Source organism: Sus scrofa, chromosome 8, assembly GCF_054392235.1.
Source record: "Sus scrofa isolate SSC_HxYL_T2T_F1_AM1 chromosome 8, Sscrofa_HxYL_maternal_Yorkshire_Landrace_v2.0, whole genome shotgun sequence".
NCBI lineage: Eukaryota > Metazoa > Chordata > Mammalia > Artiodactyla > Suidae > Sus > Sus scrofa.
In genome coordinates, this window is record NC_139390.1 from 37,451,716 (window position 1) to 37,477,966 (window position 26,251).

Consider the following 26,251-nt stretch of genomic DNA (forward strand, 5'->3'; position numbering starts at 1 on the left):
GTTATTATCTCTACTTTATAGTTCACTTTTCCTCCCACTTTACCTCAAGACGGGCCACCAGATCCTTTTACATTTTCTAATTGGTATTTCTTGTGTTCCTTAATGCATTTGAAGTGAATGTAATTCTGTATTGCTTTTTGTAATCTAGATTTATATACAGAGTTCTTCAGGGATCCCTGTTTCCATCTCCAATTCTGAGGGCTAAGCACTTTGACAGACTGACTGCCGAGGAGAGGAAGGAAGCTCTCAAGAAGTGGAGAGGGGCTGGAAAGATGGATCCAGTGACATCTAAGTGTGCTGACTACTCAGCTGCCAAGTCAGAGAGAATACCCATTTCAGACCCTCCTGCTGTCTTTACAGTGATGTCTTCAACTTCTTGTGTTTTTGAGCATGGAAACTTAGTTGTATGTGAAACTGCTATAGACTCAGATTCCTCTAAAACTAAGGTCTCAGGGATGGCTGGACCCTCAAACGACTGAAAAAGTAGGATACCCTCCTTGGAGTTTCAAGTGTTCCTTCAAGTGTGGAATGGGGACTTTGAAGAGGCTCCTCTACCAAGCAAGAATGACTTGGATTTTTCCTTAAGGGACAAGAGCATCTTGTTCTTGAGCTCAGAAAAGCTAAAGTGATGACCTTTGCTGTATGTTTGTACATACATTTTTAAAGGAGGTTAAAGTTGGGCCTGTACAGAGTTTAAAGAAGTGAAATATTTAATTCAGAATCAAATGCTTTTATGAAACTTTTTGGATTTTGTGAAAGCATTTTAATTGCCTTAGAAATGCAGACATTTTCAAGGAGATTCATTTGAGACAAATATTTATTTTATTCTCTGCTCATTTCAGTGTTCTCCCAAGGTGGAGCCTTCATTCGGAAGGGGCACCAGGGGTCCCAGGGGTCCATAGAGATGTGTTCTCTCCGCTTCCAGTCAAAAGAAGACTTTATGAGGTCTGCCTCTGTGCAAATGTTGTCAGTTGAGAAACAGATAATGTTGGTAAGGAAGACAGAATCAGCCGAGTCTAGAACCCATTCGGCAATTTCCTGTATTCTAAAACTGACAATAGCCTGATCCAGAAGAGACAATCAGTTTCAAACAGTCTTCAGGAGACCATTTGAGGGTTTGTAGTCTTGAGAGTACCCTACAATTTTTCTAGTTGTGCAACCTCTAAAAATGAGATATTGTGTAGTGAGACTGATACAGGTGGTTCTCAGGAATTTTCTATGACGTTCTTAGAAAAATTAATTTTTAATACATTTTAGGACAGGAATGGCTATTCCAAGTTAATTGCTGTTACAAATCATGTATGCTGGCTTTGGTTGGAACAAAGAAACTAGTTGCTACCCAAACTGCCAGGTATTATTATAAAATCATGTATTCTTGCTGAGTTCTTTTAAAATTTTGTATCTATTCATCTGAAAATTGTCAGCCCTCCAGAATTCCCTTTATGAAATCCCCATGCTAATGTTCCATGTCTATATCAAGGTCATCCCAATGACTATTCAGCTATTATTCTCAGGGCTTACTCTTCTATCTGCTGCTCCTGTCCTGGTCTGACATTTTCAGTAGCCTTCTTATATTGTTGCAGATGGTCTAGTTATACAGACTGTTTTATACAGACTGATTTTTAGAACATTCAAAATCCCACATGGCTAATGGAGGTAGCTTTCTGCTTTCTTACAATTTTTTTTTAAAAAAATAAACTGTTTAATAAGCAACATATACAAAAAGCTGTCATCACTCGTATTCACCAAATGCAACAGTAATTGGTACCAGAACTCAGAAGGAAAATCCCAAAGCATACCTTTTACCAGAATATTTTTTGACCTTATATGGAAAATCAGTGATGTCATATTATCTGTTATCTGCATAGCAGCTTGCATGCATTCCTTGAGAGCACCATCTTGCTGATAAATAAAAATTTAGGACATATTTACTTGTAAATACAGGATTCGAATCTAAGGATAAAAAGAATGAGTCCAAGAGTTAAGAAAAAAGTTCAGTGTCCAAGATGTAAAGTGTCTCTACACATGAGTAAAGAAAGGTCTTGAGTCTTCATGTTATGGGTTCAAAATCTCCTATCCACAATTGTACAATCCCAAGACCTCTGAAAACTGAAAAATTTCATAATTAGGCACAAATTCAATGTCTTAAATAGAGGTAAGGCTGTTTATTTAACAAAATTATTCATATATTTCACCACAAAAATATGAATAGATTTTATTAATGGGTGCTAAACTTTTTAGTATCATGTCTTAAACTTTGTTTTTTTGCTCTTTAGGGTCATACAGTATATGGATGTTCCCAGGCTAGGGGTTGAATAGGAGCTACAGGTGCTGGCCTACACCACAGCAATGCAGGATCTGAGCTGTGTCTTCGACCTACACCACAGCTCATGGCAACGCCAGATCCTTAACCCACTGAGCAAGGCCAGGGATCAAACCCACAACCTCATGGTTCCTAGTCAGATTTGTTTCCACAGCGCCATTATGGCAACTCCTAAAAATATTTTTAAATCCTGAATTTTGAAACCCATCTGGCCCTCAGGGGAAAGAGATTTTGGATCTGTATGAAGCTTTTAAAAGGTCTCATTTACAAGTGAATAACTTACATGAAGTTGCACAAGCTGTTGTGGTCTGTTGCACGTTAGCATTCAGCATATTTCACCATGGGGGAACCCAAATTTGCTCCTAGTAGCCAAGAAAAATTAATTAACAGTATACATTTTGCAACATAATTTTATCCCAAAAGATGTATTAAAGAATTAGTTCAGATTCCCAAAATGTGCTGTAGACATTAAACATCCTTGCACTCTTACCAGGGCTGAAGTTTTCCTTGGACAGTCGATGAGTGAGCTGAGACTTATAAGCACCCTCTGATTTCAGACTAATCAGAGAGCTATCTGTCATCTAACATAAAAGACCATATTCTTGTTAAGAATGAGGTATAATACAAGTCAATTTTGATTGGTGGGGATCCTGGGTGCCAACTAGTTGTAGTGGGAAACAATTTCCTGGGGCTTGTTTCCATCTTTTATATCCATTAAAAAAAAAGATTATGCCTTTATATTTGTATTAAGGGTTATTTAAAATACACTGTACATTTCACTGAACGTTAAGTTGTGTATAAGTTGTTAGGTACCTATAGTAATAACAAAACTGATGCATATTCTTAAAGGTTTGTACAGTTATGACTACAATTCAGCTGCTGGATTTTACATTCTCAATAGGCTTATACAGAACAAGAGATGAATAACGTGAAACATGTCAAGACCACTTTTTGAATGTTCTATATGCACACACATACAGAAGAGTACAAAAAGATGTATAAAATTGCAGGTGGTCTCTGGAATGCTGAAGCAGTCCAGGTTGCTGGTGGATGGAATCCTACTTGTTCAAAAGGCTTCTGGATGTTGCAAAATAGATGCCTGACTAATTCAATTAGGTGGGTATGAAGATTGGTGTTTTGAAGCTTTTTAGTGGGGAAAAATACTTTAATCACTAATTACTTCTGAAATGTATGTGTGTAAAGTAGCCTAGTACTTAAAAGCATCTTTAAATTTTTGTTTTACTTATCAATGGGAAGAACTGGCAACACCGGATACTGAACATCTTTCAAGGAAAATTATAAAATGTTTTACTCCATGCAAAGTTTTACTGTGCTTTGAGATACATTTCTGTGATTTTATTGGTATGGATGAACATAGGAAAACTGGAAAATATTTAATTAGAGATGGGGTGCAATTTAATTTTCTTTTTTTAAAAATTGCACCTCACCACTCTAAAAGCAAGTTCTCCTTTGGCAAAGTTTGATCTCAACTTCACTGTCACACAGGCAGAATGAAATAGTCCCCACACATATTTCCCTAGTTGTTGAAATCTCACTTGGCCAACTGATACATAGTGAACAAACCCCAGCTCAGCTATAGGAAGGTTCTATGGAGACTTGTATAAAATTACAGCCTTGATTTAAATTCAGAATGGGCGGTCCTCTAATATCAGGTGCTACTATTGATGTCAGAAGAGTTTTGGGCTCAGTGTGACTTGCTATTTCAGCTACCTAAATGGATGTTCTGAAGTCTTCTGCAAGTTCTCAGAATTATGCAGACTTTAGAAGAGTAATGGTAAATAACAAGCATGTAAATTCTCTTGGCTTTTAGTGAATCAAAAGCAAGTCTCCAATGTTAATATTGAAATTTGCTACTAGGCTATTGTGCTTGAGAAACAAAAGCTGGCAAAGATTAGTTAGCCTGGATCTCACTGTCCTTTTTGTGACAGGACAAAAGAGAACTTTCTCTAACATTTCACGTTACAGTCAAGGTTAGGTCTGCCTGGCAAAAGAACAAGCCGTTTTCCTTTTTTTTTTTTTTTTTTTTTTTGAAGACTTTCCTTGAACTTCAAGTCAGAGAAAACTGAGATTGAAAAAAAAAAAAAGGCCGAATAAAATTAGACTAAGACAAACATGAACATTTGCAGTGCGAGGAGAAGCATCCCTGTCCATGAAAAGTGCTTCTGTACAGCTCTCTGCAGGAAGTTCGCCGCTGTCTAAAAAGCCATTTTCTTTGAGTATCGCTGGCAACAGTCTCTGATCATCTTTGGAATTAGTTTAGGAGAAAGGTGTGGATGTATATTTGTCTCTCAATCCATCCAACGAAGTATGTCACATTGCTATAAACTCCAGGCCCCAGGACTTTGGAAAAGCAGACGGAGCCCCATGAAGTTAAACCAAATAATGTCCATTGTCCTCCAGGCCGCTCACACACAAGAGGCCCGCCACTGTCACCCTGTAACGAAGAGCACTGGATGTTGGTCACTGGCATTTCAGAGCCCTCATGGTTGGTAGCCACGCTATCCAGAGGGTAGAATAAAGCCAAACCCAGCTTAACCAATAGGTTGAAAAATTTCATTGAAGCTTTCATTGTCAACCTGTGGAGGGAACATGCTTTCCCACTATATAAATAGAACTTTTAAATTGACTTTCTTTTTTTTGGCCACGCCCCAAGCATGCAGAAACTACACAGCCAGGGACTGAACCTGCGCCACAGCAGTGACAATGCCAGATCCTTAACTCCTGAGCCACTTACGGAATGCCTCAAATGAACATTTTTAAACCCTGATCTTTAAAAGAATAAGGATGGTTTGGAAAAGAACTATTTTTTTTTCTCCCTCAAAATCAGAGGACTTTTGTCATTTCTTGCACTTAAGAAAGGTCATAAATTTTTTAAAAAATTTAGTGTATCAGAACTGATTCTCTCCTAACTGGTCTCATTCTTTAATTCTGATCCATTTTATAAATGTAGAACATACCCTAAATGCAACATTTAAGGATTGTTTCCCCACCAGAAAAAAAAAAAAGCTAGAAAAGTATTCTAAAATAACTCACTACCTTCAAGACTCTTGCTATGTGAAAAAATGGATTAAAGTAAAACACACTCAGGGACCACTCACTGTATTTCTTAATATCAAAAAATTAACCATGCTTGGATAGAAAATACTACATAAGAATTACAGTATTTATTTATAACCTACATTTTGTTTCACTTGCATAGAGACTTTGTTCCTGTTGTTTTCTTTTTTTTTTTTTTTTTTTAGAACAGCACCCAAGGCACATGAAAATTGCCAGCCTAGGGGTCATATCCAAGCTTCAGCTGCCCGCCTGCACCACAGTCACAGCAACGCCAGATCCTTAACCCACTGAGTGAGGCCAGGGATTGAATCCACGTCCTCTTGGATACTAGTGGGGTTCGTTTTCTCTGAGCCACATTGGGAACTCCTCACATGCATAGAGATTTTAATTCTTGATATTTAAGTTTTAGGTATTACAATTGAGTTGTGTTCCCTTTTTGTTTTTTGATTTTTGGTTTTTTAGTTGTTGTTGACATGTAATAGACACTGTGGCTTTCAAAATGCTAGTATTTGCTACATCTGAAAAGATGGTAATAGAGGTGTATTCTGCACGGCCTCAAAAGAGAAAGCTTGATACCCTAGAAAACAAGTATGTGAACTCACGGCAGAAATTTACAATATGCTTTGCCCTGCAAGAATTTCAAAGGTGGAAGATAATTTATGGTTCCCACTTGGTAATGTTGGAGAATAATAGTAATCATGTTTACTGATGCTCTCCTAAACACTTCCCTGTATTAGCTCATTTAATCTGCATGAAAACCCTCCATGGTAATAGTAATAATTATTTTAATTATTATTATGACATGTTATACTTTATATAAATATATCATAATTATCAATCTATTTTTGAGATAATAAAACTGAAGCACATTTCTATAACATGTTTATTAGCAAAGCTAATATTTAAACCCAGTCAGTCGAGTGCATAACTCCAACTCTATAACTACTACGCTATCTTGTTTCTTAGAAATGTTAGTGAATAGAACTGCTATTAAAGCAAAATTGACTTTGATTGTGTTTATAGTTTTATAGAAGTGTTGATTGTTTAAGTGAAGTATAGTTGAGTTACAAGATTGTGTTTCAGGTGTACAATAGAGTGATTCAGTGTTTTTTCAGATTACTTTCCATTATAGGTTATTTTAAGATATTGACTATAGTTTCCTGTGCTATACAGTACATTTTTGTTGCTTATCTACTTTATGTGTAGTAGTTTGTATCTCGTAATCCCAAATTCCTAATTTACCTCTCCCTTATCCCCTTTCCCCTTTGGTGGCTATAAGTTTTCTATGTCTATGAATCTGTTTCTGTTTCATATGTAGATTAATTTGCATTATCTTTTTTTTTTTACATTTTTAGTGCCACACCCATGGCATATGGAGGTTCCCAGGCTAGGGGTCTAATTGGAACTACAGCTGCCAGCTTACACCACAGCTCATGACAATGCCAGATCCTTAACCCACTGAGCGAGGCCGGGGATCGAACCTACAACCTCGTAGTTCCTAGTCAGATTCATTTCTGCTGCACCACGATGGGAACTCCAATTTGTATCATTTTTTAGATTTTACATATAAGTGATATAAGGTGTTTTTCTGTCTGACTTACTTCACTAAGTGTATAACCTTCTCGAGGTGCATCCATTGCTGCAAATGCCAACATATCATTCCTTTTCATGGCTGAGTGATGTTCCATTGTACCATATCTTCTTAAGCCAACCATCTGTCGATGGGCACTTGGGTTGTTTTCATGCCTTAGCTGGGGTGCATCTATCTTTTTGAATTAAGAGTTTGCATTTTTTCTGCATATATGCCCAGGAATGGGATTGCTAGATCACATGGTTGCTCTATTTTTATTTTTTTAAGGGACCTCCATACTGTTCTCCATGGTGGCTGTACCAATTTACATTCCAAGCAACAGTGCAGAAGAATTTCCTTTCCTCCACACACACTCCAGTATTTCATTGGCAGATTATTTTAATGATGGCCATTCTGACCAGTGTAAGGTGACACCTCATTGTGGTTTTTTATTTGCATTTCTCTCATGATTAGTCATATTGAACACCTTTTCATGTACCTGTTGGCCATCTGTATGTCTTCTTTGGGGAAATGTCTACTTAGGTCTTCTGCCCATTTTTTTATTAGGGTGGTTTTTTTTTTGATATTGAGTTGTATATGTATTTTAGAAATTAAGTCCTTGCCAACCATATCATTTGCACATATTTTCTCTCATTCTGTAGGTTGTCTTTTCACTTTCTTAATGGTTTCTTTGCTGTTCAAAAGGTTTTAAATTTGATTAGGTCATATTAGTTTATTTTTGCTTTTATTTCTTTTACCTTGGGAGACTGATCTAAGAAAATACTGCTATGATTTATGTCAGAATGTTTTGCCTATGTAATCTTCTAGGAGTTTTATGGTATCATGTCTTATATTTAGGTCTTTAAACTATTTTGATTTTATTTTTGTATAAGGTATGAGGGAATGCTTTAATTTCTTTGGTTTGTATCTGTTCAGCTTTCCCACCACACTTGAAGAGACTATCTTTTCTCCATTATATTCCTACCTCCTTTGTTGTAGGCTGATTGACCACAGGTGTGTGCACTTATTTCTGGGCTTTCTATCCAGTTCCATTGTTCTCTATTTCTGCTTTTGTACCAACATCATGCTGTTTTGATTACTGTAGCTTTGTAGTATAGTCTGAACTATGGAAGGGTTATGCCTCCAGCTTTGTTCCTTTTCCTCAGGATTGCTTTGGCAATTCTGGGGTGAGTATGTGTGCGGTTTCATATAAATTTTTGGATTATTTTTTCCAATTCTGTGAAAAATGCCATGGATGTTTTGATAGGGATTACATTAAATCTATAGATAGCTTTGGGTAGTATGGCTATTTTTACAGTCTTCTAACCTAAGAGCATGGGATATCTTCCCATTTTTTTGAACTATCTTCAGTTTCCTTTACAGTATTTTATAGTGTTCAGCATATAGGGCATTCACCTCCTTGACTCCTTGGTTAAGTTTATTCCTAGGTTTTGGCTTTTTTTTGGGGGGGGATGTTGTTGTGAAAGCAGAATGTAAGGGTTATAAATAAAGGAGTCTTTGAAGGACTAAGAGGTTACTTTCATCTGGAGGGAAATACAGTGTCCCCTTAAGAGAGTCTAACAGAAACTGAGTCCTGATAACTTCTTTAATTTTGTGGGAATTCAGCACTGTGTTTTGAGCTAGGCTTAATAAGGCAGGTGGACATCTGTCAGTTGGAAAACAAGAGGCGAGGGAGCAGCAATTCAAAACAAAAGAGAGATTAAAGCTAAAGTCAGAGTTTGATTTTTTTTTAATGTCCTCTTTTCCTCCTTGTAATATTGGACTTTAGGTCACAGTTTGTGTTGGTTTCAATATTGAGCTCCATGATCTGCAGACCTTAACAGAGGACCTGTGGCTTCCAATGTGTCCTGTTGATGCAATTAAGGAAGATAATGAGAGTTCTGGTGAATAATCTTGTTCCAGGCCTGGTAAAAAAGTACACTTGGGTTTTTTTGTAACTGGAGGTGTGTTAGCCAGCATCTGGTATGTTTTTTAAGGTACCCAACAGTGCTGAATTCCTACCAAATTAAAGAAGTTATTGGGACTCATTTCCTGTTAGACATTATGATATGAACATGCCTGTGTGTGTGTTGGACTTTCACTTCTCTTTCAAAGAATCACCTTCCTTCCTCTCCCTTTAGCAGTTACCAAGAGATGAAGTGGCACTGGTTTTTGGTAGACCTCCAGATCATGATGGCAACAGGGAGAAATGTATCCACATTAATCATTGCTAATAGGATAGTGTAGTGACCAAGCACTTGGATCCTAAAAGCCAGACTGCCTGAGTTCGTATCTTTATTCTACCACCTTAATACTAAGTGATATGAGGTAAGTTACTTAACCTCTCTGGCCCCACATCTTCTTGGTCTGTAAAATAAGAAAAACACAGGTACTACCTACCACAAGGGATGATTGTGAGAGTTGAGTGAGTTATTAGAAAGTGTTTAGAAGAGATCCTGGAACACAGTAAGCACCACCTGAGAGATGTTAACATTCACGTAGCTGATATTCATTGCGGGCATATGCCAAACACCATATACAGATATGCTGAAAGATGAGGCTTTTCACATACATTAACTCATTTAATCTTTGTAATATCCTGCAAATTAGACAATATATACATCCCATTATTTGAGAGAAAACTTTCTAGAGATGTGGAAGAATTTATCCAGATCATATCTGCCAGAGATGGGATCCAACCCAAATCTTTCAGGTTACAAATCATATGTATTAAGCCTAACACAATGCTGCTTCCTAAAATACTTTTTTTGGGGGCTTGAACTAGCAAAACTAGGCCTCTGGCATGGAAGGCAGGGATTCCTCTACCACAGCCCACCTAAACTAGATAACGTGGTCAGGGAACAGAAGGGAAGGTGACTCAATGAAACTTCAAGCTCGTTCTTTGAAAAGATCAACAGGATTGATAAAACTTTAGTCAGACTCTTCAAGAAAAAAGGGAGAGGGCTCAAATCAATACAATTAAAAATGAAAAAAGTTACAATGGATATCATAGAAATGTAAAGGATCATAAGAGACTACTATAAGCAACAATATGCCAATAAAATGGACAACCTAGAAGAAATGGACAAATTCTTAGGTACAATCCTCCAAGACTGAACCAGGAAGAAATAGAAAAGATGAAGAGACCAATCACAAGTAACTGAAATTGAAACTGTGATGCAAAAACTTCCAGCAAACCGATGTCCAGGACCAGATGGCTTCCCAGGCAAATTCTATCAAACTTTCAAAGTTAACATCTATCCTTCTGAAACTATTCCCAAAAATGCAGAGGAAAGAACACTTCCAAAGTGATTCTACAAGGCCACCATCAGCCTTACCAAAACCAGACAAAGATACAACAAAAAAAAAAAAAATAAAACTTCAGGCCAATATCACTAATGAACATAGATGCAAAGTGAATCCAGTAATACATTAAAAGGGTCATATCCATGATAAAGTAGGATTTATCCCAGGGATACAAGGATTCTTTCATATCCACAAGTTAGTGTGATACAACCACATTAACAAACTGAAGAATAAAAACCATATGGTCATCTCAATGCAGGAAAGGCTGATGACAAAATTCAACATCCATTTATGATAAAAAAAACTGTATAGAAATGGGCATAGATGGGTACCTGCATCAACATAATAAAGCCCATCTATAACAAACCCAGAGCTAAAAATTATTCTCAATGGTGAAAAGCTGAAAGCATTTCTTCTAAGATCAGGAAGAAGGCAAGGATGTCCTGCCTGTTTTGTTCAACATATTTTTGGAAGTCCTAGATACAACAGAGTAAGGAAAGGAATCCAAATTTTTAAAAAAGAAGTAAAACTATCACTGTTTGCAGATAACATGATAGTATACCTAGAAAATACTAAGGATACTACTGGAAAACTACTAGAGTTCATCAATGAAATTCACAAAATTGTAGGATACACAATAAATACACAGAAATCTATTGCATTCCTGTACACTAACAACAAAAGATCAAAAAGAGAAATTAAAACAATCCCCCCCAACAGCAAAAAAGCCAATCAATCAATGTAAAAATGGGCAAAAGACCTGAATAGACTGTTCTCCAAAGAAGATACACAGATGGCCAGCAAACACATGAAAAAATGCTCAACATCGCTGATTATAAGAGAAATGCAAATCAAAACAACCATGAAATACCACCTCACACCAGTCAGAATGGCCATCATTAATAAGTCCACAAATAACAAGTGCTGGAGGGGTTGTGGAGAAAAGGGAACCCTCCTGCACTGTTGGTGGGAATGTCAACTGGTACAGCCACTATGGAGAACAGTTTGGAGATACCTTAGAAATCTATACATAGAACTTCCATATGACCCTGCAATCCCACTCTTGGGCACACATCCGGACAAAATTCTACTTAAAAGAGACACATGCACCCGCATGTTCATTGCAGCACTATTCACAATAGCCAGGACATGGAAACAACCCAAAAGTCCATCGACAGATGATTGGATTTGGAAGATGGAATATTACTCAGCCATAAAAAAGAATGACATAATGCCATTTTCAGCAACATGGATGGAACTAGAGAATCTCATACTGATTGAAATGAGTCAGAAAGACAAAGACAAATACCATATGATATCCCTTATAACTGGAATCTAATATCCAGCACAAATGAACATCTCCTCAGAAAAGAAAATCATGGACTTGGAGAAGAGACTTGTGGTTGCCTGATGGGAGAGGGAGGGAGTGGAAGGGATCAGGAGCTTGGGCTTATCAGACACAACTTAGAATAGATTTGCAAGGAGATCCTGCTGAGTAGCATTGAGAACTATGTCTAGATACTCATGTTACAACAGAACAAAGGGTGGGGGAAAAATGTATACATGTAAGGATAACTTGATCTGCTTGCTGTACAGTGGGAAAATAAAATAAAAAAGAAAACCCATTTACCACCGAAAAAGATTATAATACCTAGGAATAAATGTACCTAAGGAGGCAAAAGACCTATACTCCAATAACTAAGACATTGATGAAGGAGTTCCCTTCATGGCTCAGCAGTTAATGAACCTGACTAGAATCTCTGAGGATTCAGGTTTGATCCCTGGCCATGCTCAGTGGGTTAAGGATCCAGTGTTGCCATGAGATACAGTATAGGTCACAGTCGCAGCTTGGATCCTGTGTGGCTGTGGTGTAGGATGGCAGCTGTAGCTCCAATTGGACCCCTAGCCTGGGAACTTCCATATGCTGTGGGTGCAGCCACAAAAATAAATAAAACAGCTGAACTATATGCTAAGAAAAGACATCAATGAAAAATTGAAGATGACAGAAACAGATGGAACACTAAACCATTGTCTTGGATTGGAAGAATTAATCTACAGATTAAACACAATCCCTATCAGTTTACCAATGGCATTTTTCATAGAACTAGAATAAAAATATATTAATTTGTATGGAAATATAGAAGACCCCAAATAGCCAAAGCAATCCTTAGGGGAAAAAAAAAAAATGGAGCTGGAGGAATCAGGTTCCCTGACTTCAGCCTACACTACAAAGCTTTAGTCATCAAAACACTATGGTACTGGCACAAAAACAAAAATATAGATCAATGGAATAAGCTAGAAAGTCCAGAAATAAACCTATGCACTTATGGTCAATTAATCTATGATAAAGGAGGCAAGAATATACAATGGAGAAAAGACAGTCTCTTCAGTAACTAGTGCTGGGAAAACTGGGCAGCTATATGTAAAAGAGTGAACTTAGAACATTCTTAATGCCATACACAAAAAAACTCAAAATGGCCTGAAGACCTAAATATAAAACCAGATGCTATAAAATTCTTAGACAAAAACATAGGCAGAACACTCTGACAGAAATTGCAGCAATATCTTTTCAGACATACCCCTAGAGCAATGAAAAGTAAATAATAATAAGCAAATGGGACCTAATTAAACTTAAAAGCTTTTGCACAGCAAAGGAAACCATAAACAAAATGAAGACACCCACAGAATGGGAGAAAACATTTGCAAACACAGTGATCAACAAGGGATTGAGCTCCAAGATATAAATAACTCATGCAGCTCAATATCAAAGAATGAAAAAATGTCAGAAGACATAATTGGGTATTGGCTTCTTCAAAGAAGCCATTCAGATGGTCAAAAGTCATGAAAGATGCTCAACACCACTAATGATTAGAGAAATACAAATAAAAACTACAATGAGGTATCTCTTCACACCAACCAGAATGGCCATCATCAAAAAATCTGTACAAATAATACATGCTGGAGAGGGCATGAAGAAAAGGGAACCCTCCTACACTGTTGATGGGAATATAAATTAGTACAACCATTATGGAAACAGTATGCAACCTCCTTAAAAAAAAAAAAAACTAAACATAAAGCTACCATATGATCCAGCAATCCCACTCCTGGGCATATATTTGGAGAAAACCATAATTGAAAAGTTATATGCACCCCAATAATCACTGCAACACTAGTTAAAATAGCCAAGACATGGAAGCAACCTAAGTGTCCATCAGCAGATAAACAGATAAAGAAGATGTGCTACATATATATATATACAATGGAATATTACTCGGCCATCAAAAGGAATGAGTAGTTCCCACTGTGGCACAATGGGATTTGGTGGTGTCTCTGGAGCACTGGGACACAGGTTTGATCCCCTGCCTGGCACAGTGGGTTAAGGATCCAGTGTTGGCATAGGTCGCAACTGTGGTTCAGATCTGATTTCTGGCCCAGGAACTCCATGTGCTTTGGGGTGGCCAAAACAAAAAGAGTAAAGAAGAATGAAATAGTGCCATCTTCAGCAACATGGATGGATTTAGGGATTATCACACTAAGTGAAGTAAGTCAGAGAAAGACAAATATATCACTTAAATGTGGGAACTAAGAAAAAAAATGATACAAATGAACTTCTGGCAAAACAGAAACAGACTCACAGACTTCAAAAACAATTTAAGGTTGCCTAAAGGGAGAGGTGGTGGGGGAGAGATAAATTAGGAGTCTGAGATTACCTATTTTATATAGAGTAGTATGTAGATTAATCAACAAGGACCTTCTGTATAGCACAGGGAGCTCTACTCAGTATTCTGTAATAACCTCTATGGAAAAAGAATCTGAAAAAGAATGGACATATGGATATGTATAACCGAATCACTTTACTGCACACTTGAAACTAAGAGCATTTTCAATCAACTATACTCCAATGTAAAATAAAAATTAAATTGTAAAAAAAAAAGACATTCTAACAATCAAGTGAAGGCCCAGACAATGTCAGCGTGATCAGTTCCTGAGACAGAGGTGGTCCTGTCACACAGTCCAGAGGTTTTGGTGTTGTCTGTGCTTTAGTGCTATCACCCTGATAGCCGAGTATGTTCTAGGTGTCTGTCCCTCTGCTGCTTAGGGCAGCCCATTTGGAGCCAAGGTTACTAGCTGCTCTTAAAAACTTGTGTGTCCTAGCCACTAAAATGGTCCAATGAGATGGACCAGAACAATGGCTTTTCCTCCTGGTGCCGACTCCGGGTGATGTTCCCTAAGCAGGAGGTGAGAAAGCAGAAGCCCACCTGAGTTAGGGGCATGGAGGTAGTTCAAGGGATTGCTTGGGTCTTGGATGAAGGAAAAACCCCTGTGAATAAACATTTAGTAACAAATGATGTTCAAAAGGGCCATACGTGAATAATACTGAGCTTATACAGACCCATGAAAGCTATTGCTGAACGGAGTCTCCCTGGGCACCGGAAAGCAGCTTACCATGCACGAGTCGACGGTGCCAGACTCGTAGCCGGCACAGATCATCCGCGTGGTAATGGTCTTCATGTCAAAGTAGGACTGACACTGCTCCAGGGAAATAATGTGGACTTCGCCTTCTTGCAGCTTAAAAGGCACTGGATTTTTTTTTTTAAAGGAGGAGAAATAAAATACATCAGGGTAAAACGATGCACAAATGAGGCTAACCATACATGAAAGGACTACATTTTCTACCAAGAGACTCACTATTAAAATTGAATTTCAAAGACAAGGCCTGTCTGGAATCTGCATTTTCCAATCAGAGGTGCTGATGGCAACCATTTCATCCAACCCCTTTGTTTTGTTAATGAGAAAAATCCAGGCACAGGCTGGTGACGTAAGTTGGTTAGGTAACCTGGCACGTGCTTTTCCTCTCTTATTACATGTGGCAACAAAAGCAGGAGCTACTACAAGGAAAAGGAAGATAATCAAGGCAGAGCACTGCCTTAGATGGGGGCTACCAGATCGGTGACAGCTCGGCATGGGAGCCCAGTTCTGCCTACGTTCGGGTCACCTGTTCAGTCCAACAGGGCAAGGGTTGCCTTATCTTTGGTTTAAACAATGTGTCTCACCATATATTACAGTAGCCATCGTTTGAGGTCAGAACTTTTAATCCGAAAGGATGTTTTAGGGCAATGTTGAAAGGGAAGAGCCATCCCTTCATGTCAGCAGAGAGAATGTGTGAATTACATCTTGCTGGAAATCTCTCCCAGAATAACAATGGATTTCTCAAAACCAGACAGCAAGAATCCCTCATTGTTCAGCGACTCTACAAAATATATACACTGTTCTCCTTTTAGATAGTGATGGTGAAGCAGGGTTTATGTTCAGGGTACCTTGTTGGAAAAAGGAATGATGTTTGGAAAAATCAATGCAATGCAGGAAGTGGAAATTTCCCAAGTTGTCAAAAGAATGGTAGGAAGAACCATGGATAACATTTCCTGGGTATCAGCAGTGAGCCGGGCTCCTGAACTCAGCATTCCCTGGGCCTGTTGCCTTTAATCTTTATAATATTCCCATTGAGTTAGTCAGATGCTATTACTTTTTCCATTTTATAGTAAGCTACAAAGTGGTGCAGCGGGATCAATAAGATCTTCCTCACTGAATTCAGACCCTTGCTCTTCCTGCTACATTATAAATGTGGTATTGTGTTACATATCACACAATTACTATGAGTTTAATGTGTATACTGAAAACAATACGAGTAGAGGCCATATAAAAAGATTCTGCTAGAGTTCCCATTGTGGCACAATGGAAACAAATCTGGCTAGTATCCATAAGGACACGGGTTCGATCCCTGGCCTTACTCAGTGGGTCGGGGATCTGGCCTGGCTATGAGATGTAGTGTAAGGTGCCGATGTGGCTCAGAACCTGAGTTGCTGTGGCTGTGGTATAGGCTGGCAGCTACAGCTCCAATGGGACCCCTAGTCTGGGAACTTCCATATGCTGCAGGAATGGCCCTAAAAAGCAAAAACAAACAAACAAACAAACAAAAATTTCTGCTCACATATATCACAGTACTGTTTGCAGGCTTTGTTTGTTTTTTGATTTTTAGGGCCACATCTGTGGCAGCATATCAGCATATGGAAGTTCCCAGGTTAGGGATCAAATGAGAGCTGCAGCTGCTGGACTACACCAGATATGAGCTGCATCTGTGACCTACACGGCAGCTCACAACAACGCCAGATCCTGAACCCACTGAGTGAGGCGAGGGATTGAACCTGGACATATGTTAAGTATTTGTGGCCAAGGCTGGGAGTTCCCTGGTGGTCTAGAGGTTAGGGAATGGGAAACAATTATTGCCCAAGGCTAGAAAGTACCCTAGGGTTTTCTAGTTACGACCTGTGAGGCATGTGCTCCTGAGGCTCCTGACTTACTTTTGTTGCCCATGTGTCCCCAGCCTGTGATGTAGCAGTACGTATCTGGTTCCAATGATTGCTCCGGGCTGGGTAGGCAGACCGGCCGGACATAGCTTGTTTCATTGATGTCTTCGCTTAGCTCCACTATGCTGATGTCATAGTCCACCACCGTGTGACTGTAGCGAGGATGCAGGATGATGGATTTCACGAGGCGCGTCTGCATGAATGTCGACGGGTGGTCCAGGTTATTGATGCCAAACACCACTTTCCAAACGGCAGCATTCTCTCTCCTAAAATAATAATTCAAGAGCTATTGGTGTCTTAAACTCAAGGTTTATCTTTGAAAATTTACATATGATTTTTACAATATTTATGTAAATGATAGCTCTTTCCATGCCCATCTCGCATGTATTCATATAAGGAGCATTTCTATCATGCCTTGAGCACTTTGTAAATATTGCATTGTTGTGGAAGGCAGAGCTCAGGCTTGTGAATGGGGCTGTTCTGGAAAATAAAACTTGTTCCGTTTGAAAGGGAGGCAGAGTAGTTACATGCTTCATTGAGTGGAAAGATTATGACAACATGAGAACAAGAGAAAGGAGATGAGAAAAAAAATTTAAAAGAGACTAAAAAGCCAAGACTGGGAGTTCCCTGGTGGTCTAGATGTTAGACTTTGGTGCTTTCAGGGGTTCAATTCCTGGTCAGGAAACTAAGATCCCACATTAAGCCACTGCACATTGTGGCCGAACAAACAAAACAAAAAACAAACAAAAAAAAAAAAACAGAAAAAAAAAAAACCAAAAACGAACAACAACAACAACAAAACCAAAGCTGAGAGAGACTCCTCCAAGAAGGATTTCCAGTGCCTCAGAGAAATGTCAAATTTTCAGGGATGGCTTCTGAAAATTTCATGGCAGGGGTTTAAAAAGGTCACTCCCAGCTTCTAATGGACTTCATTGTTTTTGAATACTTGTCAGCCATGTCTAATCAATTTTACCTTAAAAGACTTCCCATTCAATGTCCAGGACTCTCCACGCTCCAGAATTTCCTCCCATCTCTGGCAACCCCTCTTGTCTGTCTTCTCTGCTGGATCCTTCTGCTCTGCTCCACTGTCTATCCTGAAGTGTCCCAGGGCTCTGCCTTCAGTCTCCTCATTCTATACTCACCTCCTTAAGGATTTCATCTAGTCCAGTGGCATTAAATGCTACCTGTAGCCTGGTACCTCCTAAACCTGTATCTCCAGCTCCACCCTCTCCCTTGAGCTGCAGACTTGTACCCTCAATTATCCATCCAACACGTGCACTTGTATGTTTGATACTGGCTAAGATTTATTAGTGTTTACTGTGCATTTGGGGATGGTCTAAGCAGTCAGAATTCATTCTAGTCATCTGACGTTTATAACCACCAGTTATGCAGTTGAATCACCTCTCTTATACCCAACACTGAATGCACCTGTTGGTGCTTAGAACTTTCAAATATACTCTGAATCTTGTTTTCTCTCCTTCTGCCACCACGACAACCCTAATCTAAGCTTCTCTTACCTCCTAAATGGTGGCTCTTCTTTTACTCTTAGCCCCTACCACTCTCCTCACAGTAACAGAGTGATCTTTTAAAAAATAAAATTAGGAGTTCTGTTTGTGGCTCAGTGGTAATGAATCCGACTAGTACTCATGAGGATACAGGTTCAATTCCTGGCCTCACTCAGTAGGTTAAGGATCTGGCGTTGCTCTGAGCTACAGTGTAGGCTGGATCTGGTATGGCTGTGGCTGTGATGTAGGCCAGCACCTGCAGGTCCAATTCAACCCCTAGCCTGGGAACTTCCATGTGCCAAGGGCACAGCTCTAAAAAAAATAAAAAATAAAAAATAAAATCAGATTACATCCATTTCCTGCTCATAAATTTGCAAGGACTTTGAATCACACTCGAGACAAACTGTAGACTCCTATCCATGGCCTTCGAGGCCCCACAGGACCTGCTCCATTGGAACCCCAGGGACTACGTATTTTTGGACATGTCAAGGACACGAACAACTCAAGTTGTGCTTCATTTGTTCTCTCTGCTTTGTTTGTTCTCTCACCTTCCTTTGCTGTTCTCTCAGCTCTCACCTGCATCTCAGCTTTATTCCTCTCTTTACCCAGGTCCCAGCTCAAACATCACCTCCTTAGAACTGTCCTCCTTGACTGCCCCATCTAGCCTTTACCCCAACACTCTCTACACTTGACCCAGCTTTAATTTTTGTCTCAAAAGCCCTCATTGATATCAATGACATTGACATATTTCTTGGTCTATTATCTGTCTTCTCTGAGAATATAAGGTCTGTGAAGGCAGGGACTTGGCTGATATTCCCAGGACCTAGGACCTGGCATGCAGTGGGTTCTCAACAAGTGTTTGGTTAATAATAGCTCAATGGATGATGTTTCAAAATATTTATTAATGCCCAGCTCCAACCACCTAAGCAAGGCCTGTTCATCATCACTGCCTCCATCTCCCCCTATTCTCAGTTTCTTTTCCTCAAGAGTGGGCCAGGACCAGAGGCATGGACATTTAGTGACTCACAGTGTTGTAGTATGGAGCTTTTATTGTGGACACTCCCTCACACTGTGGTGATACACCAGCCATGCCATCACTGTCCCCACTTGCAAGCTTTTCCAACTCACATATGCTGATTTGGCCAGACTAGTTGTTTTCAAACTGAGGCTGAATTTGGAATCATCTGAGGAGCTTTCATATATGGATTGTTTTGGACATCACGCCAGATCACCTGAAAGTTTGGGCTGGGGCCTGGGAATTTGTATTTTATTTATTTATTTTTACCTTTTCTAGGCCCGCTCCCATGGCACATGGAGTTCCCAGGCTGGGGGTCTAATTGGAGCTGTAGCCACCCGTCTACACCAGAGCCACAGCAACGTGGGATCTGAGCCACATCTGCGACCTACACCACAGCTCATGACAACACCGGATCGTTAACCCATTGAGCAAGGCCAGGAATCGAACCCATAACCTCATGGTTCCTAGTCAGATTCGTTAACCACTGCGCCACAACGTTAACTCCAGAATTTGTATTTTAAATAGTTGCCTGAGGAATCTAAAAAAAAAACCTACCCACCCTCCTTTTTCTTTGGCATGCCCTTTTTCACCATTTTCTCATGCATGGAAAAAATTCCAAGGACTAAAATTTCAGGAGAGTTAGGGAAAAAGTGTGCAAAGCCAATATTCACCTGTTTTTAGCACTGTTGGGTTCTTAGACCAGACTACTAAAAGATTCTTCTATACAGTTAGGCATTCTGTCCTTTTTCCATTGTAAAAAAAAAAATACAGCTATCAAAATTGATGTCATATGGAAACAACCTAAGTGGTACATCAACAGATGAATGGATGAAGATGCAGTATGTTATATTAAGGGATATGACTAGGTCAGAAAAAAGAATGAAGCTTACCATTTGCAACAACATGAATGGACTTGGAGAGTATTATGCTAAGTGAAATAAATCAGACAGAGAAAAACAAATACTGTATGAGATCATGTATATGTAGAATCTAAAAAAATAACCTAGTGAACATAACAAAAAAGAAATAGATTCACAGATATAGAGAACAAACTAAAGGTTGCCAGCTGTGAGAGAGAAGGGGAGAGGGACAAGACAGGAGGAGGGTATGAAGAGGTGCAAACCACTATGTATAAAATAAGCTACGGTGATATGTTGTACAGCACAGGGTTATAGTCAATATTTTTTTTTTTTTGGCTTTTTGCCTTTTCAAGAGCTGCTTCCCACGGCATATGGAGGTTCCCAGGCTAGGGATCTAACCAGAGCTGCAGCCACCTGCCTACGCCAGGGCCACAGCAACGCGGGATCCGAGCCACGTCTGCAACCTACATCATAGCTCACTGCAACGCCGGATCCTTAACCCACTGAGCAAGGCCGGGGATCAAACCCGCCACCTCATGGTTCCTAGTCGGATTCGTTAACCACTGTGCCATGATGGGAACTCCCAATATTTTCTTAAAGTATAGTTTATTTACAATGATTCAGGTGTACAGCAAAATGATTCAGTATACATTCTTTTTCAGATTCGTTTCCATTATGGGTTATTGTAAGTTATAACTATTGAATATATTTCCTTGTGCTATACACTAAGTCCTTGCTGTATAGTCAATATTTTATAACTATAAATGGAATATAACCTTAAAATTGTGAATCATTATGTTATACACTTGAAACATATAACATTGTACTTCAACTACACTCCAATAAAAATTGATGTCATTATTTGAATATATATATGTCTGCGTATGTAGAGAGAAACATACATTCACACATATACACACATATATATGTTGTGCCAGGGATTACAATAATAAAGACATGATCCCTGCCTATACAAACTTTAGAATTGAGTGAAGATGACAAGTAAACAATTATAATAAAGTGCAGGAAATGCTATCTAATGAACATTACAGAATATTATAATAATTATTTTTCATTAAAGTCATCACTCAAAGATCATGCCTACCTGCCTGCCTACCTGCCTTCTTCCCCTCTTCCTCCCTCTGGCTTCTTGTTCCTTCCATTTTTTTAGTCTAGAGGAATAAGTACATGAACATCTGAGAAATTCAATATTCACTTGAGATTCTACGGTTTAAGACATCTGAAATTGAGCAATTATTATTTTTTTTTGAAATTAGAGCAAAAATAAACCCATGGGACCTCATCAAACTGAAAAGCTTTTGCACAGCAAAGGAAACCCAAAAGAAAACAAAAAGACAACTTTCAGAATGGGAGAAAATAGTTTCAAATGATGCAACTGACAAGGGCTTAATCTCTAGAATATATAAGCAACTTATACAACTCAACAGCAAAAAAACCAATCAATCAATGGAAAAATGGGCAAAAGACCTGAATAGACATTTCTCCAAAGAAGATATACAGATGGCCAACAAACACATGAAAAAATGCTCAACATCGCTGATTATAAGAGAAATGCAAATCAAAACTACCATGAGATACCACCTCACACCAGTCAGAATGGCCATCATTAATAAATCCACAAATAACAAGTGCTGGAGGGGCTGTGGAGAAAAGGGAACCCTCCTGCACTGCTGGTGGGAATGTAAACTGGTACAGCCACTATGGAGAACAGTTTGGAGATACCTTAGAAATCTATACATAGAACTTCCATATGACCCTGCAATCCCACTCTTGGGCATCTATCCGGACAAAATTCTACTTAAAAGAGACACATGCACCCGCATGTTCATTGCAGCACTATTCACAATAGCCAGGACATGGAAACAACCCAAATGTCCATCAACAGATGATTGGATTCGGAAGAGGTGGTATATATACACAATGGAATACTACTCAGCCATAAAAAAGGATGACATAATGCCATTTGCAGCAACATGGATGGAACTAGAGAATCTCATCCTGAGTGAAATGAGCCAGAAAGACAAAGTCAAATACCATATGATACCACTTATAACTGGAATCTAATATCCAGCACAAATGAACATCTCCTCAGAAAAGAAAATCATGGACTTGGAGAAGAGACTTGTGGCTGCCTGATGGGAGGGGGAGGGAGTGGGAGGGATCGGGAGCTTGGGCTTATCAGACACAACTTAGAATAGATTTACAAGGAGATCCTGCTGAATAGCATTGAGAACTATGTCTAGATACTCATGTTGCAACAGAAGAAAGGGTAGGGGAAAAAATGTAATTGTAATGTATACATGTAAGGATAACCTGACCCCCTTGCTGTACAGTGGGAAAATAAAAAAAAAAAAATGAAATTGAGCAATTATTAATTTCCAATGTCTAGCTATTTGATAGCTTCTTGCCTTGAATTAGCTACTCAGTTTTGGTTACAAGGACTCACCTGTCTTCTTAAATCACAAGCAGTATGACAATCAGTTGAACAAAGCAAATTATTTATAACAAGGTGAAAGAGTGTAAAATTTTCAGACTTAATTACTATACTGGGGCTAATCTAATTCTAAACAGCAAAACGTAAGTATCAATAAAACCGCTAAATATCATTAACTCGTATCCAGCAATCTCTTATGACACAAGCTATTGTTCCTATGGCATTAATATCCACCAAAAGAAAAAAAAAAGTACATAGGAAATTCATATACTTTGTGTATTCAGTAAGGAAATTGTTCTATTTTCTTTTTTGTCATGGGTATAAAGGGGAAAATAAAGTCTCTTTAAATTTTTTTTCCCTAAGCCAGGAAAAACAATAACCTGTTGTTCAAAAGGGGTACATGAAGATATATATATATATATATATATGGAATATTGGTATAGTAAGCATATGCTAGAGAAAATGAGTCACCTTACCTGGGTAGAAGGAAAAAGAGGGTAGAGGATTTAGGACTGACTGCATGAAGGCCATAGGAACCTAGTTTCAGCAAAAAGTACCCACTAGAGAAACACACAGGAACAAACTATGTTCATATGGCCATATTACTGAAGAGTTAATTTGGGCTACAAAGAAAAAAAGCCAAATATAGCATCTGGAAATCATCAGCATCAAGGGGATTTTCTTCTCAGTCCTGTCGGACCTCAAAGCAATCACAAGGATACGTGACACATCCTTAAAGAAGTTTGTGCAAAGATCCTCACTCAGAGTGGGTCAGCAGCCACAGTGAAGCCAGGTGAAAATCCATCGACAACGATGAAAGTGGCTAAGGAAGATGTTAAGAGACCTTCTCCTTGCATTCTCGTTCTAGATGGTCTTTCACTACCAGAAAGTCACATTTCATTTGCTTCCTGTTTATCCTAGTGTTTGAATAATGAATATATCTGATAGACAATGTTGAGAGAAAAGGAATTCAACTTCCAATTCTTCAGTCATCACTCTAGAGAGAAAACACAGCTACTTACATATCTCAGGTGCATCAAAGCATTCAGGGAAGTTTATACAGAATTGCAGGCACAGGGTCTCTGGACACAATAACCAGTTTCAATTTGCAATCTGCCACACTCAACTCTAGTTTAGATATGAAAATGTCTAAATTTTCACTTAATTCAGCTAGAGAAGTTTAGAGATGTTCTATCTTCATCTCTTCTTAAGAGCACAAATTTTCCCCTCCTTTTACTCTTTCTGATTTTTCTCCAAATATTTTATATTTACTATTTTCCTCTTTTAAGAAAATTAATATAACATTTGTGATAGAAATCATTCTATGTTATGAGACTTACTCCAGAAATGGCACAGTCAAGCAGTAACTTGGAAGTAGTTCAAAATTTACCATATTTACACTACGTGAAGAAATGTTACAAGAAAACCTCATTGCTTTCCTACCCATCTTAGGAAACTCTTACTTGTCATATTGCACCTGTCCTGGGTATTTTTAAAGAATTCTCTGTTAGGAGTTCCCATCATGGCTCAGCGGAAACGAAGCCGACTAGGAACCCATGAGGTTGCAGGTTCTACCTCTGGCCTCGCTCAGTGGGTTAAGGATCTGGTGTTGCAGTGAGCTGTGGTGTAGGTCGCAGATGCGGCTCAGATCTGGCATTGTTATGGCTGTGGTGTAGGCTGGTGGCTACAGCTCCCATTAGACCCTTAGCCTGGGAACCTCCACATGACGCAGGTGTGGCCCTAAAAAGACAAAAGACAAAAGACAAAAAAAAAAAAAAGAATTCTGTTAACACATGCAATGAATAGACTTTAAAATAATGTGACCACAAGGTAATTGCACAGAGAGGCTGGGTGTAAGTCAATTAAGCAGAAGACATCAGACCACTAGACTCCCCCATCTTGAGGGCCATGTGTCCCTCGGGGCCTGCGATTGCTCAAGTGTTGGGAGGACCACTGTGACCTTGACCTTCTGATTATTTAAGGGAAGCCAAAGTTCTGGATTTCATGTAAAGTAGACATAGTTTTACATGCTGGCTAAAAGTTTAAAAATGTATCCAACAAGTGAAAAGAGATCAAAGCTGCATCCTTCATTAGTATAAAATCTCTACAGTTTCCAAGTATCTCTTTATACTCATCTCAAACGACCTTTTCACCAACCGTGAGGTGTAAATAGAGAATATTCTTTTTAGAGAAGAGAAAACAGTGACTCCTAGCAGATGAGTGACTCATGTAAAGTCACAGAGATACTAAATGATGACAAAAGACCAGAAACCTAGTCCTTTGAACACTTATACCACATCCTTCCTACTAAACTTCTCGGAAACACAGAGAAAGGTCTGAAGGCATCAACGCTGGAATCAGGTATTGGCCACAGCAGGGAAAGCATGAAGGATGGGTGGAAAGTGCCTGGTGAGTGATAGGATGGCAGATTGCAAGAAGATACCTTCTCTTTCCTGAACACATCCCCCAGATATGAGGGAGAGCTAGACATCAGTGATGCAGTTACTGAAATTGTCCATGAAAGTGGACAATTCTATTATCCCAGGGTCCACGAAAGCAAGAGAAGAGCCTAGTCAGATACACATCCTAGATTTTCAACAATCAGATTTAAAAATGTTTTAGGGGAAAGATAGGATAATGTGTCTAGAGACTCTTAAAGCAAGTACAGCTCAACAGCGATGGGAGAGTTTGAGTGCCAAATTCTGATTTACCATCACAAATGATTACAGTAAGAAAATGCAGTAAGGAAGTGATTTAAATCAGCTAAAAAGTAAATATAACTACATAAGGGTCCTAGACCTTTGAAACTGCTAAGTTTATCACAGAACAGTGGCATGAAATTGTAGCGACTGTCAAAAAGTCTTGGTCATAGTCAAAGCAGGGGTTTGTTTCAAAAGAAAATAAAGGCAGGAAAAATTAAAATGGCTTATCAGCAAAAGAACATGGGGGAAGAATAAGAAAAGAGGACATTTCTATTTGGGGCAAATAATTTAATATTAGCAGATAACTACAACAAAGCAAAACTATTTGAACTTTACTTCTAATTTCTGCTTTCAAAGAGAATGATTTTTTGGACAACATTCAGAAGATTCATCTTCCATGTGATAAAACTTTTAAGCGCTTAAAACACTGAAATTTTGAGTTGGTTTCTGGTCTAAGATATAGGAGGAGTCAGGAAAAGATCACTGACCTTCTGTAGGTGAGTTAACATTTCTAGTTCCAGACAAATTACAGCTCTAACTACTCAAAGAACTACAGACGTGATTACTAAGAAACACCAAGAAGGGACTGGTTAGTCAGTTAACAAATAGGTATTGAGTGGTTGCTATATTCCTTGCTGAAGGAAACAATGTAAAATACAAAGGTAAAGAAGACAGGTTCATGCCCTCACTGAGCTTTCAACCTACTGGGCTAAATTTTAAAAAAATACATGTATATATAAGCAAGATTATCTCTGGTAATTAGGAATGAAGAAATAGGGTAATGGGATAGAGATGACTGGTATGTGATAAAATGACTGGTCATTTTAGCTAGGATGGTGACACCTTCAACAAAGTGACGCTTTGAGACTTGAATCAGGGGATGGAGGCAGCTTTGTGACTCTATAGGAGTGTTCCAGACAGCAAGTACAAAGGTCCTGAGGCAGGAATGAGCTTGGGGCAACTTCAGGAACAAAAAGGGGAGATGTTTGGAGCCCAATAAGTGATGAGATAGTAGGGGCAAATGCAGAAGTAGGACTAGATATTTAAAGCCTATGCTAAGAGAATCTTA

The 26,251-nt window shown here is 38.8% G+C and overlaps 2 protein-coding genes across 39 annotated transcripts in view; one reads left to right on the forward strand and one right to left on the reverse strand.

Annotated features, from left to right (window-relative positions):
- ATP10D (ATPase phospholipid transporting 10D (putative)) overlaps positions 1-1,725 on the forward strand; it is a 122,742-nt gene extending 121,017 nt beyond the window's left edge. For all 21 annotated transcript variants that reach the window (XM_084971956.1, XM_084971963.1, XM_021100569.2 and 18 more), the window contains one exon: positions 149-1,725. In XM_084971956.1, coding sequence (XP_084828082.1) covers positions 149-479 — 331 coding nt within the window. In that variant the 3' untranslated portion in view covers positions 480-1,725. The remainder of the gene's footprint in view (positions 1-148) is intronic.
- Positions 1-26,251, reverse strand: part of CORIN (corin, serine peptidase) — a 297,345-nt gene that overhangs the window by 16,408 nt on the left and 254,686 nt on the right. For 8 of the 18 annotated variants that reach the window (XM_021100577.2, XM_021100574.2, XM_021100575.2 and 5 more), the window contains 3 exons: positions 16,637-16,908; positions 14,724-14,857; positions 2,151-4,778 (listed from right to left, as the gene is read on the reverse strand). In XM_021100577.2, coding sequence (XP_020956236.2) covers positions 4,596-4,778; positions 14,724-14,857; positions 16,637-16,908 — 589 coding nt within the window. In that variant the 3' untranslated portion in view covers positions 2,151-4,595. Of the gene's footprint in view, positions 1-1,678; positions 1,954-2,150; positions 4,779-13,987; positions 14,090-14,114; positions 14,599-14,723; positions 14,858-15,352; positions 16,170-16,395; positions 16,909-26,251 lie in introns of those variants that run through there. The other 10 variants (XR_014812391.1, XR_014812392.1, XR_014812389.1 and 7 more) reach the window with 5 other exon arrangements.